Here is a 16,996-nt window from a genome sequence, read left to right on the forward strand (position 1 = left end):
GAACATTCACAGATGTGTCATAAGATGATTTTTTTGAAGGATTATGTGAATTGAAGGGACATTTTTTGAAAGCATGTGGTCTATGTATATTTTGTTTACATATTAGTTTAATCTCAGAATGATTATGATGGAAATGTTATAGATGGAAGCACGGCATAGTGTTTTATATTAGGTTTGTGGCACATTAATAGGAGTATGTATAGTATGTGAGCTGCTTCCAAAAACAGGTACCCATAGGTTTGGAACCACTTTCATTTTATATATGTTTAACATATTTCATTGCAGACTGCTCGCAAGAGTCTATTGGTTTATTGTAATCCATATTTTAATTATGACTTTTGTAAATATAATGAATATTACAGTGGAAACTGTTGGATCTCTTTTTACTCAGCTCATGTTCATTAGATGAACTGTATATGAAATATCACCAAACTGCAATTTAAAACTTAAAACAAATATATCATCAGATTATGTGACAGAATAATGTTAAGTCTAACCAATAAAAGTTTTATTCCCACATGGTGGAGTGATTGTTAAAAGTTATTTTCAGTGGCACACCTGACACACCCTGAGTTAAAGAATATGATATGGGCTTTGATCATAGCACTGCTGAAAACCTCAGAACGTTGTCAATGTGTATTTAGAAGCCACACCATATGTGATCATGATGTCCTTAAGGCCAAGAAATGTGGATATTACTGAAGGCCCTGAAATACGGACAATATTGAAAGCCATGAGATACAGATATTAACAAATGCCCCTAAATACAGACTTCAACTAAGGCCCTAACAAACCGACATTAACAAAGGCCCTGAAATATGGACAATATAGAGGATCATGAAATATAGACATTATCAAAGACCCTGAAATATGGATGCTATGGACCACAGCTGTCAAACACAAGGCCTCTGGGCCAAATCTGGCCTTGCCAAGTCAGTTTATGTGGCCCTCCTGCAGCTGTGGCATGACCCTTGTCTCTGCCCCCACCTTGTCTAAGCAGTTTGGAACAGAGAGGAGGACAAATCTCCTCCACCAGCTCCTGTACTGCTCTGTGAAGCTGCGGAGAGGCTCATCTCAGCAGCTGGCAGCAGAGAGGATGACAGAATGCCTCCTGAAGATTCTGTGCAGCCACAGCACCCCTCTTCTCCACCTCCTCTGGTCTCAGACTCCTGCAGCTGACTCCAGCCCTCCCCTGGTCCTCCTCCAGACTCTGAACTTTCTGCTTCCCAGCTCTGTCCCCAGCTACTTCCTTGCAGCAGCACAAAGGTGGGGGTGCATTATGATGCAAGAGAGGGTGGGGACTCTTGACTTCTGAAGGTGGGGGAGAGAATGATCTGGACATCTAGTCTTACAGATACAACCAGCCCTTTGAGGGCAATCATAAAGTTGATGTGGCCAATGATTAAATTTATTTTGACACCCCTGCTAAAGAAGGTCATGAAATATGGACATTACTGAAGGCTCTGATGTACAAATGTCTAAACTCTAAAATGTAAACAGTATAAAACAGTGGTCTGCAATCTGAAGCCCTTTGCTTTAGACATTATTGAAGACCCTGAAATATGGACAGTATAGACCATCATGAAATATAGACTGTATTGAAGGTCTAGAAAGGACAGAATAAAAAGATCATAAATTATGGACAGAACAGATAATAGCGCTACGATTAGCTACTCAGAAAATTTATAGAATCCACAACTTTTACATTTGAATGTGACTAAAGTTGGCATTACTTACAAATTTCTGAATTAGGACTTGAAGATCAGTTGCCATTGCACCCTGAAGTTACTGGTACTGAAGATGCTAAGGGAATCTGTTAATAAAAAGAGAAGGTCAGATATAGACTGAGATCTTACAAAACCATTATCTTCTAATTTTCATATATAAATTAAAAAGAAAAACAGAGTAAGGGCTCATGTACACGGGGCGTTTGGAAATGTCTTCTGAACGATGGAAACTGGCTTCTGGAAAACGTAGGTTAAAAAACATTAGTTTAGCCACTTTTGCATACCGCGTTTAGAAGCGTTTTTAAAAGATAACCTCAGGAGACCTTCCCAAATGCCCAGAATGCACTGAAAAACAGTAAAAAAATAACTATTTCAGACATTTTGAGAGAACAGAAGCAGAGAGAGCAGTATGTGTTGAGATGACCTGTCTTTTCTGGTTGTATTCACTATGGATCCCATCATGAGCATAATGCGGCACGTTCTACCATTTTTTCCTTCACGTGAAACCTGCAACTGACTGCGCTGGTGTACCAGGTCCATTTGAATACATGGAAAACACTTTGCATGCATTTCTGATGATGAAAAAAGCTCTGGACAGCATCTGGACATGGAACAGCTAAAAAACGCTTCTAAACGCAAACGCTTATAAACGCGGTTAACTGCGCTTACAAGCGTTTGAAACGCCGGTAAAATCTACTCCTGAACACAAGTTTGGTGCGTTCAAAAAAACGACTGTAAACGACGATGTGTACATGGACACATAGGAAAACATTAGGCAAATTTCAGGGGCTGCTGAAAAAAATTGCAAAAAAGCTCCTAAACGTGAGTTTATCAGCTGCAGTGTACATGAGCCCTAAAGCTTCCAGGAAAATGATTAGAATCAAGTTTTACTGCCATCGGTCTCCTTTTAGTGGAGGAAAATAAGGTTTGCTTGTAAAGCAACCTTCCACTGATGAGGAACCACTGCATGAAACCTACACTTGCACTTCCAGGAATGTTGATCTCCTGTAGCATTCACTGGTTTCTCTCACTGACCTCAGAACAGGAAATGAGGGGTAATCTCCCCAATTCATGTCTATAAGACAGGTGCCAGACAAAACAGGAAGTAAAGGAAAATCCAACACGTGGGGCTATAAACAGAATAAAAACACATTAGAATGTGGAGAGTTTTGAACCTCTGTTAGGAAATCTCTTAAGCATGGACACAGACAGCATTTACAGACAGAATTTAAAACCTTTCAAAGGCCTCACACACATGGATGATTTTGGGCATCTGGCATATTTTTTTCAATTGAACACAGTTGCAGTGCACAGTCCCCCATTGCAATGGATAACTGTATGTGGATATACACCCTGTTCCAAATTATTATGCAAATTCTATTTAAGTGTCACAAAGATTAAATATTTTGTTTTTCAGTTTAACTCATGGATGGCATTGTGTGTCAGGGCTCTTTTGATCACTGAAAACAATCTCAGACACCTTTGATAATTAGATTGGCCGGTGAGCCCAATTTAAGGAAATACTACTAAAGGACGGTGTTCCACATTATTAAGCAGAGCACCATTTTCAAGCAATATGGGGAAGAAAAAGGATCTCTCTGCTGCCGAAAAGAGTGAAATAGTTCAATGCCTTGGACGAGGTATGAAAACATTAGATATTTCACGAAAACCTAAGCGTGATCATCGCACTATTAAGAGATTTGTAGCTGATTCAGAGCACAGACGGGTTCGTGCAGATAAAGGCACATTGAGGAAGATTTCTGCCAGATCCATGCATCGGATCAAGAGAGCAGCTGCTAAAATACCATTACATAGCAGCAAACAGATATTTGAAGCTGCTGGTGCCTCTGGAGTCCCACGGACATCAAGGTGTAGAGTCCTCCAGTCTTGCAACTGTGCATAAACCTTCTATTCGGCCACCACTAACCAATTCTCACAAGCAGAAACGGCTGCATTGGGCAGAAAAATACACGAAGACTAATTTTCAAACAGTCCTGTTCACTGATGAGTGCCGTGCAACCCTGGATGGTCCAGATGGATGGAGTAGTGAATGGTTGGTGGACGGCCACCCTGTTCCAACAAGGCTGCGACGTCAGCATGGCGGTGGTGGAGTCATGTTTTGGCCGGAATCATGGGAACAGAGCTGGTCGGCCCCTTTAGGGTGCCCGAAGGTGTAAAGATGACCTCTGCAAAATATGTGGAGTTTATGACTGACCACTTTCTTCCCTGGTACAGAAGGAAGAACTATGCTATGGGGATAAAAGGAGAGAAGGCCATGGTGTGGCCTCCATCCTCCCCTGACCTCAATCCTATTGAGAACCTTTGGAGCATCCTCAAGCAAAAGATCTATGAGGATGGGAGGCAGTTTACATCGAAACAGCAGCTCTGGGAGGCTATTCTGACATCTGGCAAACAAATTCAAGCAGAAACTGTCCAAAAACTCACAAGTTCAATGGATGCAAGACTTGTGAAGCTGCTATCAAATAAGGGGTCCTATGTTAAAATGTAACGTGACCTGTTAATGTTCTGTCCCCACATGAAGGCGAATGAAGGTATATCTGATAATGGCTGTGTAACGTCCTACCTTCGTATCCAAGCAGTGGAGCAGACCGGACCGGCAGATGTTCAGGTTAGATGGATCCAAACGTATACACGGGAATGAAATCAGCGTGGGTTTATTTGGTCCAAAATACAGCGACAAACAGTGATACAATACTGTAAGGTAGTAGAGGTATTGATGCTGTCCTGTGATATCTTTCCTGAGGCTAACTGCTGGTCAAAAACTGATGCCTTCACAAGCCCAGGGTATTGAATGTCCTGTCACACAGCTATATAGCAGATAAAATGGCTGCAGGAAGTGACCAGAACCAAGGCTTGCCTAAAACCACACCCAGCAGAGAAAACACTTACTAGCTATAACAGAGGCATGCAGCATGCAAATTCTGGCCAGCAGATGGCAGCAACAGATCAAGACATAGAAACAAACATGGTGAAATAAGAATTGGTGATACAATGCACAGTTAAATAACAAATATGAGGGGAACAGCGCACTCCCCGTCTGAAATTCCATAAGGGATTTCACTATGACGAATGTCCATAAAATATAAAACAACCTGTAACAAAGAACATGTTAGAATGCAATAAACATAACAATATAGTAGATTCCGAGTTGGAATAGAGAAGAACCACAAAGTTCAAGTTCAGGAGAGTTCACCCAGCAGGAATGTTCTCGATGGGTAGTATCAAAATGAGTTCGTTAATTGGCCTTGCGAATATTTTAAGCTCACCCTTTCTGAAGATCTTCAACTCCACTTTACGGACCTTGCCATCCTTGCTAGGAAGAACCTTTGTAATTAGTCCCATAGGCCAGTCAATCCGTACGGTATGTTGCTCCTTCATTAACACGAGGTCGCCTTCTTTTAGGTTTGGTTTGTGGTGTTGCCACTTTCTTCTTCCTTGAAGAATATTGAGATACTCCTTTCGCCACCTGTTCCAGAAGTAATCAGCTAGGTATTGTACACGTTTCCAGTGTTTTTGGTAGATATTCGCATGAGTAAATTCTCCACTAGGCAATAGCGTAATCTCAGTTTTTTGGGTAAGTAGGATAGCTGGAGTCAGTACGGCTGGTGTTTCAGGATCCATAGATACTGGCACGAGGGGTCTAGAATTGATGATGGCTGAAACTTCAGCGAGAAGGGTGACTAGAGTCTCATGTGTAAGTCTTGAAGAGTTTACATCCATCAACATAGAATTCAAGATGTTGCGTGAGATCCCGATCATTCTCTCCCAGGAGCCCCCCATGTGGGAACTATGAGGAGGATTGAAAATCCAGGTGCAACCCTTTTCCGCCAAGTGATCTTGAATGGATTTGGTGTCTATGTTCATTTCTCTACAGGCTCCAATGAAGTTGCTTCCACGGTCAGACCTCAACTGTTTCACTGGTCCTCTGATTGCAAAGAACCGTCTTAAGGCATTAATAAGGCTGGATGTGTCCATGGATTCTATGACCTCTAAGTGAACGGCTCGCACACTCATGCAAGTAAATAGTACAGCCCAACGCTTACTGTTTGCGTGACCGCCACGGGTCCTGCGTGCGGACACCATCCATGGCCCGAAGACGTCTAGGCCAACGTAGGTGAAAGGCGGCTCTGTACATAGTCTGTCCGCAGGCAAATCAGCCATTTGTTGGTGTAGTTGTTTTCCTCTAGCTTTGCGACAGTGAACACAGTCATGCAGTACTTGGGCCACACGTCTTTTCATACCTATAATCCAAAGGCCAGCAGACCGTAACTTGCCCTCAGTGATTTGCCTGCCCTGGTGTTCAGTCTTTTTGTGGTAGTGTCGGATCAGCAAGACGGTGATATGGTGTTTGCTGGGAATGATGAGAGGATTTTGTTCTGCAACTCCTAGGTGGGCTTGATTCAAACGACCACCTACTCTGAGCAAGCCAAAACTGTCAATAACTGGATTTAAGTTGGCAAGAGGGCTTTTTATTGGAATCTGCTGTTTGTTGTATAAGCACTTCCATTCTACATTGAATTCCTCTTGTTGGACATGACGTATTATGAGGGACTCACTATGAGAGATGTTCTCCGCAGAGAAGGGTTTATGGCAGACGTGCCAACCGTGACAATCCTGATCTTTGTGAGTATTGTGATAACATTTCGCAATGTGCACTAACCTTGCGATAGTCCTGACGAGTCTCATCCAACTGGAGAAACGTTCAAAGCGCTGGCAACCGAGGCTGGAGGTTTGCTTTGTTCCAGTGACCAATGCACTAACTTCAGCGCGGATTTCTGGATCATTATCCGGATCCTGGATGCTGAAAACTTCCTGTACACATTCGTCCGCCTGTCTTAGCAGAAACTCCGGACCTGTAAGCCAAGTAGAGTTAGTAAAGGAACCTACAGACATAGGTCTAGTGGCATGATATACTCCGAATGAAGGCAAGTACCAGCACTCGTCGTTCTTCCTTAAGGATGGAGCTGGTTCTGCATGGTTGTTACGGAATATTTTATCCATAAAGGCAACGATGTGTTCTCTCATTTCAGGCTTGCTGTTCATGGTACGCTGAAGAGAGTTAAATCTAGACAGAGCTTGTTCCCGGTTGTTCGGGAGTCTTACCCTGGTAGCTCGGAAGGGTAATGGAGAAACCCAGTGATTGGTTTCGTCTTTAAAGAACTCACTGTCCATTATCTCGACAAATTCTCTGTCCTCTACTGACAAGGCTACTTTATCGTCGTCCTTGGTTGTATGAAAGACTGATCTCCCCAAGTTGTTGGCAAAGAGAGGAGTAATGACGTCAGGTAGTTGTACGAGGCCTGGAGACTTCTCTTTCACCTCATAGTGATGAGGACACGGCTTAATGCAAGTTGTGCGTCCATCTGCACGCACGTACGTTTTGAAGGAGTCAATTCCTGGTTGATTTAAGCATACATTTCCTATGATTACCCATCCCAAGTCCAGTCTCTGGGCATATGGCGCATAGTCAGGACCATTACACTGTTGACGCACCTTGTGTACCCTTAGATTGTCTCTGCCGAGCAGGAGTAGAATCTCGGCGTTGATGTCCATAGGTGGGATAACGTTGGCTAGATGCCTTAGGTGAGGTTGGTGAAATGCAGCTTCTGGGGTAGGAATCTCATCCCTATGGTTGGGTATTTGATCACATTCGATCAGCGTCGGTAAGGGTATTTCCGTATACCCACTGACAGGAGAAGCGATGAATCCTTGTGCTCTTCTGCCGCTAGTCTCTATGCGGCCCGAGCAGGTGTTTAAGGTATAGGGTTCGGATGGTCCTTTTATTCCAAAGGCTTCAAAGAATTTAGGACCTGCTAGGGACCGGTTGCTTTGGTCGTCAATGATGGCATACATTTTTACTGCCTTTCCTGGTAGTCCCTCTGGGTAGACCTTGATCAGGCATATTCGGGCACAACATTTCTCGCACTGGCCCTCCCCACATACATCCAAGCATGAGCAGGAAACAGCAGTCGCTGCATTAGCGTAATTTTGGGGCTCCCCGCCATGACTTGGAGCAGGACTGGTGGTGACGGCAGTGGGTGAATCTCTGGAGAGTGGGATTGGGTGCATAGCTGAGGCATGTCTTTCACTATGACACTCCTCACATTCGATGACAGATTTACAGTCCTTAGCCATGTGCTCCAATGAAGCGCAGCATCTGAAACATACCCCGAGCTCGGTGAGGATTTTCTTGCGCTCCTGTATGGTTTTGGATCTAAACCCTCTACATTTGTTCAGAGAGTGTGGTTTTTTATGAATGGGACATTCACGATTGAAGGTCTTATCTCCTGATGAGGTAGTGTACTGTTTACCCGTGGGTACTACGGGAGATGGTAGGTTAGTCTTTCTAACACTCACGCTGCTCTTGAAGTCTCTGTGTTTATGCACGACGCTTTCATACCTTGGTGATGATGTCGCTGAAGCTGTAGTGTTGAACTCCAGGAAGTCGAGGCTGGGGTCATTCCTCATCTGGGACTGTTCATCGATAAACCTACAGAAGTGAATAAATGGGGGAAAGGTGACGTCATGCTCTCTTTTGTACCTTGAGACTGATGCCGCCCACTTTTCTTGCAGACTGTATGGTAGCTTCACAACAATTGGGTTCACTCCATGAGCTGTATCCAGGTAGCACAGCCCGGACAGACGAGGGTCACCCTTGGCAAGCTCCAGTTCCATGAGCAGATCACTTAAATCCTGAAGCTTCTGGACATCCTTGAGATTGATCCTTGGAACGTTCTGCAGTCTCTTGAATAGGGCCTTCTCTATTGCTTCTGCACTGCCGAAGGTACGTTCGAGTCTCTGCCAGGCGGCAGCAAGACCTGCTTCTGCTTGTCCCACATAGACAGTTCTGAGGCTCTTGACACGATTTGTGGAGCCTGGGCCCAGCCATTTGATCAAGAGGTCAAACTCCTGCTCTGCGGTTAGGTTGAGGTTAGCGATAGCGGCCTTGAAGGTTGCCTTCCAAGCTCTGTAGCTCTCTGCACGGTCATCAAATTTTGAGAGACTGGTGTTGATTAGCTCTCTGCTCACCATAAACCTGGCAAACTCAGACATATCTGATTTCTCACTGCTTGTGGCCATGACGACTTGTGATGCCCCTGGGGCGTATGGGCTGCCTGGCGTAAAGGGGTGAGATGCTTCCGGGTAGAATGATGTAGCTGCAGGGTTGAGCTGTCGTTTAGCCTCTGTATATTGTGATGACTGCTGCTTGAGCTGTGGAGGTAGGCCAGAAAATGCCTGATAGCGATCTTGCTGTAACAACCGTCCTTGAGAGGGCACTTCCGGGTAACGGTTATTAGGTTGCTCGGGTGCTGTGGGTGGCACTGGTACCGCAGGTAGAGCTGACTTGCAGGTTTCAGTGTTCTCGGCTTGGACGGTACTGCAAACTGGGGGTGGCGCAGATACCTGATTCAGTACATAGTCACTGGTGCGGTCAACTGGATCATCTATCTCCTGTGGTAGCGAGCAGACTGGATCAAGACCTTGGCTCAATGCTTGCTCAAGTAGTCTTACTTTAGTTAATGCAATTTCCTCCTGCATCTCTGATTCAAAAATCTTTATTCGAGCCTCTGCTTCTGCCCTCTTGGCCTCTGCCCTCTTGGCCTCTGCTTCTGCCTCTGCCCTCTTGGCCTCTGCTTCTGCCTCTGCCCTCTTGGCCTCTGCTCTTGCAAGAGCTTCTTTTTCTGTGAAGGAGCGTCTCGCTTTGGATTGCTCTGCGTTTATGCGGGCCTCTAGTAATCTGTCGCTCAAGGCTGAGCTTCTTGAGCACGATGATTTGTATGACCGAGAGGAATGTTTAGATGAATTTGATCTGTGCGATCTAGTTTCTTGCAAATGCGAGATACGGAGTTCCGCTTTACTTTTAACATCCAGCACCATGACGTCTCTTTGTCTGTCTATTGATTCTGCCTTGCTCAGTTCTGATAGGGCTTCATCGATATTAGAGTCTTTTAGAAAGGTTATATACCTTGTGGACAGTCTCTTGTATCTTTCTTGAGCTGTGTCCAGCCGCCCGATGGCAACTTGTAAACTTGTGGCATCACCTGAGGAGGATTTAAGTCCGGAAATGAGGGAGGAAACTCGTTCCCATTGCTCCTCCAGGTTATCACATAGCTCATCTTTCGTGGTGTGATAATTTTCAATGACCTTTACTGTCGGTTTGAGAGAGCGTCTTGGTCGCACGACTTGTTCTGCTGGAAGTGTGGATTCTGTTCCCTGCCCTTCATAATGATCAGTATCAGGTTGCATTTGCTTTAGCTCATCACTGGGGAACTGTGCAAAGTCCTTTTCGGCCATTTTGACTTAAGGTGCGCTGTCTCTTTAAGAAAATGAACTTTTGAATTGGACACTGAAAATCGCAGTACGGCTCCGATAGGGCACGTTGATAAAATTTCTAATATGCTTAGAGTGAATTGTAGGGTTTTGCGGCGGCCACGGCAGTGTAAGGAACGTGCATAAACAGTACTTCTATTATGCGAGGAAAGGTTAATATAGGATGTAAATAATGGCTTGGCGAGTTGTGGAGGACTTCCAGGCAAGAGTATAGATACTGCGAATGTGCAGTGCTTCCGCATAGGCTTGTGGAACATGCACTGTAGCCGGGCAGATTTGCTGCAAGTGGGCCTGTTGCTAGGGAGATTCCTGAGTGTGGTACTGGACTCTGAGGGAATCTGTAGCGGGGTATGGACTTTAAGGCAGTTTTTGACTGTTCTGTCCCCACATGAAGGCGAATGAAGGTATATCTGATAATGGCTGTGTAACTTCCTACCTTCGTATCCAAGCAGTGGAGCAGACCGGACCGGCAGATGTTCAGGTTAGATGGATCCAAACGTATACACGGGAATGAAATCAGCGTGGGTTTATTTGGTCCAAAATACAGCGACAAACAGTGATACAATACTGTAAGGTAGTAGAGGTATTGATGCTGTCCTGTGATATCTTTCCTGAGGCTAACTGCTGGTCAAAAACTGATGCCTTCACAAGCCCAGGGTATTGAATGTCCTGTCACACAGCTATATAGCAGATAAAATGGCTGCAGGAGGTGACCAGAACCAAGGCTTGCCTAAAACCACACCCAGCAGAGAAAACACTTACTAGCTATAACAGAGGCATGCAGCATGCAAATTCTGGCCAGCAGATGGCAGCAACAGATCAAGACATAGAAACAAACATGGTGAAATAAGAATTGGTGATACACCGCACAGTTAAATAACAAATATGAGGGGAACAGCACAGTTAAAATGTTTAAAAAGTTAAAATTTTGTTAAAAGTTTGATTGAAATAGCTTTTGATTTCACTAAATATGCTGCAAATACAACAAATGACAATTTTCAGTTCGTTACAACCTATAAAGTGTTTTGAAACTTACTGTGCGTAATAATTTGGAACAGTGCATTGTAAGTTTTTTAAGTTTAAAAAAAATACTGTTATCATTAGGTTTGTTCAATAAAATTTGAATTGTACTCTTAATAACTTATAGTTGATAACATGAGAATTATGCTGACTGTTATTTACATCAATTATTTAGATAAATGAGAAAAATATAATTTGCATAATAATTTGGAACAGGGTGTACACAATGCTTGCATAACGTCACACATGCACAGGGGTGTAAATCCCTGGACACATAATAGCCGTGATTTGCACTGTGTGTGAGTTTAGGCAAGCATTGTGAGCAAGTTGGCCTCGCTCAGAGCTATGCTTGAGAGACTTTATTTTATATTTATTATACCCATAGGGTTCTTAAAAATTATTTTTGTTCAGCTGTATTCTCATGAGAAAAACTGAGCGAACATTATTCCTAGGCATATAGCCAGCTGTGACCTTGATTGCCTACTGAGACATAGAAGTGTATTGTCCAACCGACTAACGTGATCCAATTCCTATGTCTAAGCTGTACTAACGCTGTTGTAACATTCACAATAGACAAGAGATCATTCTTGCAACGATTCTGTGTGCGTGTTTTCTCTCCCTGTGCACAGCAGGGATTAACATATTTTTCGCAGTATATACAGATTGCTTTTAACTTTAAAGCAGAGCTCCACACAAAAGGGGAAGCTCCGCTTTAAGGACTGCTCCCCTGCTCCCCATTAAGGATTGGCACCATTGAATTTGACAGGTACCCGATCCCACTTCCGGTCCAATCGCCTAGGCGATCGGAAACGGAAGGTGTCCTCCCTCCCTGTAGTCTTTTGGGACACGTGACAGGTCCCAGAAGACTACAGGAACATTTACGAAGTGCAGCGCTCCTTGCACATGCGCAGTGGGTACCCGGCTGTGAAGCCACAATCTATCACAGCCGGGTGCCCACAGTGAAGATGCCGGCCTCCTGGAATACAGGACGGCCGGTGAAACGAGCTGCGGGGGACACACCAAGGGACCGAGGGACAGGTAAGTGGCTGTTTTTTAAGAGTCAGCAGCTACAGTTTTTGTAGCTGCTGACTCTTATTTTTTGATAGGTTGAGTGGAACTCCGCTTTAACAATGGTGTATACTTGCATATGGCCATTTATTACTATGCATGGTTGTGTGCTGCAGCTGTGTCTGGACATGGAAATACACCTGCAATTTAGGTTGGATGCATATGACTTTCCTCACTCTATCCAAAAATAAAAGAACGATTTTGGAGTGGAGCTTTAAAGAAGAATTATGTGCTGATTTGCAATGAGTTCATTCCAACAAGGTGTATATCACCTCATTTTATTTATTTATTTCAGGTACTTATATAGCGCCATCAATTTACGCAGCACTTTACATATATATTTTACATTCACATCAGTCCCTAACCCTCAAGGGGAGTACAATCTAAGGTCCCTAACTCACATTCATACATACACATACTAGGGACAATTTAGACAGGAGCCAATTAACCTACCAGCATGTCTTTGGAGTATGGGAGGAAACCGGAGTACCCGGAGAAAACCCACGCAGGCACAGGGAGAATATACAAACTCCAGCCAGGAGGTGCCGTGGCTGGGATTCGAACCAACGACCCTAGTACTGCCAGGCGGCCCATTGACTCTTCTCTTTTATTCACATTTGACAGTTCCACTGAGTGCTGGGAATATAGCTATCACAATACTCCTGACACTCTGATAGGAAATATTCTCCAGCCACAGGCATTTTTACAGACTCTTAACGGGAAGTATAAGGCTGGCCATACATTAAACAATTTTCTTGAGAATTTTGCTTCAGATTTACCAAAAACCATATAATAGTTGGTCAAACCTAAACAACACTTTCAACTGTATCCAATTAGGCAGGCCCTTGCACTACGTAGTTGAGGGTAAATCTAAAGGAAATTGGACAGAAAATTGTATAATGTATGGCCAGCCTTAACATGGGTCGGCCATACATGGGTCGAATTTCGAAAATCTTTTCTAAGAATTTTCATTCAAATTTCACACCATTAGTGGGCCACAGAAACAGCCGATTTTTGTGAGAGCATCAAATTTGAGTGATCAGGTATGTTGGAAATTTTTGGAAAACCGAACAAATTTCTGATCAATGATGGGAGAATCGTGCAAGAACTATAACCAAAAAAAAATGAGAATGAGCTGTGACCTGGAAAGAAAAGAAAATTCCTGGCCACAAAATTTCTTTTCTGTAGCAACATGTGAAATTGAAGGCTTGGCTGGTCAAATTTTGAAACCAATGGGGGCACCATTGGGTTACAAAACGCACAAAATTTCCAATTTTCCAAAGAAAATTTTTTCGGAATTCGACCCATGTATGGCCTGCATAAGATACCTCTGGTCAGGTGTATAACATGCACAGCTCCAGCATGTTTGTGGTATGTTTCATTAGTTTCTACCTCCCATATACTAATTCAGGGAACAAAATTTCAAGTCCTGAGCTACTAGCCAGGCCTTAGGAGTTACTTACCACCAGTTGCTCCACCTAACTGCTACCCTGCCACGCCCCTAATCCCTCCCCAAAACATGCCCTTGTAAATTATCTCATTAAATGACACTGTTAAATGTTTTATCCAGAATAGTTACAGCAATTAATATATACCCTCCTCCACCTCCCCCCCCCATAACCATGTCCTCTATCCCCTTTTAAAAAAAAAAAAGAAAAAGGGGGGTGAGAGAGAAGGGAATGAGAGAAAAAGAGGGGGGGGGGAAGGGGGCAAAAAAGGGGGTGATTGGTATTTCTGCTACTCACAATTATGGCACCATCCTCCCATAATTTGAGGTACACATACACACAGACAAACAAGCACACACACACTAACACACATATACACAGATACACACACACGTCTCCCCTCTGGCTCTCTCAGCCTGTCACACTCCGTTTCTCAGCACTCCTGTTACAGACATTTCACCCCCTTCCTCCCACTGTTACATGCTGAGTTCTCACCAGTCTGTGGATTCTCCTCCTCCTTGGGCTCTGTCAGTCACTCTCTCCTCTCACCGGACCAGACTCGTAGCACGCTTGCACAATCCACCCTGCGGCCCTCCCCATCCTTTCAGGATCCTGTCATAGGACCTCCTAAGGACCCTGGGCCCTTGGGTAGTGTGTGAGTGCCTAAATGCCTGAAAGCTTATTCTGCCTTTGGTGCCATCACTCCGCTCCATATCCATCGGCTGTTTGATCAATCTGGCCCTCACCCCCGCCCCCATGTTATTTCCACTCGCGAAATGCGAGCAGGCGAGTGGAAATTTCAAGGCCTGTACTAATTTAATGACAGCTTACAGTGTTTCTAAAGTCTCAAGGTTTTTTACCTTAATGCATTCTATGTATTCAAGTTAAAAAACCTTCTGCAACCAGTTCCCCTCCCCTCCCAATACTTACCTGAGCCCGATCTTGAACCAGCGATGTGCACAAGACCATTGTCTCTCCTTGGTCTCTCTTGCCTCATTGGCTTAGATACAACTGACAAATGGCAAGCACAGCCAGTAAGCCAATGAGGAGAGAGGGGGGGGCTGAGCTGCAAATGGACATACAGACCACAGCTCAGGAGCAAGCCTGAATGAGTGCCCCCATAGCAAGCAGCCTTACCATTCCCCATCCTTGAACAAGCACTTGTTGTTATAGGATGACCCTGTCCCACCATTTTCTGATGGAGACTACAGCACACATGGGACAGGCATGGACCACTGATGTCACCAGGGATGAGCTCAGGCGTGTCTGGACATAAGTCTGAACCCATCTAAACTATCCCGCCAGGAAGCTGACACTATGGACAGCCAATCCCAAGCAGCGAGGACATTCTCCACCCCGCAGCTGTATCCACAAGGGGTGTTGATATGTGTGCCTGCAGGGCGGGGGATGTCCTCGCTGCCTATGATTGGCTGCTCACAGTGTCAGCTTCCTGGCGGGATAGTTTAGATGTGTTCAGACTGAGCTCCTCCATGGTTGTCGCCATCAGAACACCTACCATGAGAAATGCCAGGGAGCACATGTATGTCAAGAGGCTGCAGGTGATCAGCAGCACTGGAAATACTTTATGATACACATTGTATCCGCAAACTAAAAGTCATTCATTTCGTGTCTCCTCCTTATTATCACAATGGGGTTTATTTACTAAAGCTGGAGAGTCCAAACTCAGACTCCCTTCTGCATAGAAACCAATCAGCTTCTAACCTCAGCTTGTTCAATGAAGCTTTGGCAATGAAACCTGGAAGCTGATTGGTTTCTATGCAGAAGGGAGTCTGATTTTGGACTCTCCAGCTTTAGTAAATAAACCCCAATATGTCCTGAGAAGATCACAGGAAAAGGAATGACAAGCTTAACCCACAATTACCTTTCCTATCAGTAGAGATGGCTGCACTCCTCACCATGCATGGTGCCAGTCAGACAACAAAGCTCTGCTCCCTCCTATTCCCCGCACACATGGAAATGATGGCGATTGTACTGGACGCCTCTCCTCGGACACAAGCAGCACTGTCACAGCACATGCAGCACAGGCTGGGTATCACCCTGGAGCGCTTTGCGTTCCACCTCTCCATCTGCTTCCTGCTGCACATACGAGGCTTGGAACGCTTAGCCCGGTCTACTGCGCATGTCACGGCCGGTGCATGGAGACTTGGAACGCAGAGGCACGGAAGTCCAATACAGTTGTGTGAGAGCCATGGCGGAGAGGAGAAGCTCGGGGAAAGCTCGGAAGGCTCCCAGAAAGAGTCCAGGTGAGAGGTTCGCAATGTACTCGGGGTATCTTATTGTTGGCGGGGCATTGAACAGGCGTACCTCTACACTTCCCTGTAAGTCTTCTCCCGGCCTGTGCTGCTGCTGGACTTGTTAGTGCACCGTACAGTACAGGACCTTGGCGTGCATGGGAGCAGCATGGCCCTTTATTGTTTACTTCTGATTAATGGCAGTGCTCTTTGTGAGGCGGCCATAGTACTAAGGCCACAACTTCTTTTCTTAGTTTAGGATGGAGTGTGGACAGGTCAGAACCCTACTTGGGGATATAGGGAAATCAGTGGAGGTGGGGTACAACTGAAAGTGGTGCACATTTGGCATGGTTGTGGCACAACGCAGTGATCTGAAGAGTTTAAAGCTGAACTCCAGGTATGGATTGGATGGTACAGGACCTGGAAGATGGTGCCAATCGCTGGAGTGGTGCTGACTGCTACAGAGGAGTGCACTTGTCCTGTTTACCCCTTTAACCTGACATAGCATGTCCCCCCCCCCCCCCAAGCCAAGTAAAAGAACTTCCTGTGCTGCTGGAGCTTCCAGACCCATAAAGCCCCAAGACCATGTAAAATTATAGACTACAGCAGGCCAGCACCGTTATGTCATTTGCACATTAAAGTGGAACTTCACATTAAAAAGGGAGTTCTGCTGATTCTTCTCCTCCCCTCCTTTTCCACTTTTGGCAGGTACCTGCTTCCACTAGGTAAGGGGTAGGCAACCTACATTTCCCATGAGGCATTGCAAAGATTACAAAACTGACAGTTACAGCTATGACTTGCAGAGGCATGATGGAACTTGTAGTCCTGCGGCTCTCAGGTTGCCTACCCCTGCACTAGGTGAACCCAACAGAGGTTCTCCCCCCTCGCTCCCTGCTTGCAACCTCCTGGGGCACATCTCAGGTCCCAGGAGATTGTAGGAGTGTTCACAGAGCGCAGCATGGCTCCCTACAGTAAACAAGGCAGCACCAGGGACCAGCAAAGAACCAGCCCATGTGAGGACAGAGCAGGATCCATGGACTTGTGAGCATCTCTTTATTAAAAATCAGCATCTGCAGGATTTGTAGCTTCTGACTTTGTAATTTTTTTAAAACTGACTGAAGATTCTCTT

The 16,996-nt window shown here is 45.0% G+C and overlaps 2 protein-coding genes across 3 annotated transcripts in view; one reads left to right on the forward strand and one right to left on the reverse strand.

Annotated features, from left to right (window-relative positions):
• Nucleotides 1-15,707, reverse strand: part of GLMN (glomulin, FKBP associated protein) — a 102,458-nt gene extending 86,751 nt beyond the window's left edge. The window contains exons 1-2 of one of the 2 annotated variants that reach the window (XM_089668938.1): nt 15,532-15,707; nt 1,738-1,813 (exon numbers count right to left, since the gene is read on the reverse strand). In XM_089668938.1, coding sequence (XP_089525064.1) covers nt 1,738-1,773 — 36 coding nt within the window. In that variant the 5' untranslated portion in view covers nt 1,774-1,813; nt 15,532-15,707. Of the gene's footprint in view, nt 1-1,737; nt 1,814-15,497 lie in introns of both variants that reach the window. The other variant, XM_089668937.1, reaches the window with a different exon arrangement.
• Nucleotides 15,708-15,762: 55 nt separating this feature from the next.
• RPAP2 (RNA polymerase II associated protein 2) overlaps nt 15,763-16,996 on the forward strand; it is an 88,906-nt gene continuing 87,672 nt past the window's right edge. The window contains exon 1 of the mRNA XM_089668940.1: nt 15,763-15,879. Coding sequence (XP_089525066.1) covers nt 15,825-15,879 — 55 coding nt within the window. The 5' untranslated portion in view covers nt 15,763-15,824. The remainder of the gene's footprint in view (nt 15,880-16,996) is intronic.

Source organism: Staurois parvus, unplaced genomic scaffold (assembly GCF_062004578.1).
Source record: "Staurois parvus isolate SC_StPar_1 unplaced genomic scaffold, SC_StPar_1.0 ptg000066l, whole genome shotgun sequence".
Taxonomy (NCBI): Eukaryota; Metazoa; Chordata; class Amphibia; order Anura; family Ranidae; genus Staurois; species Staurois parvus.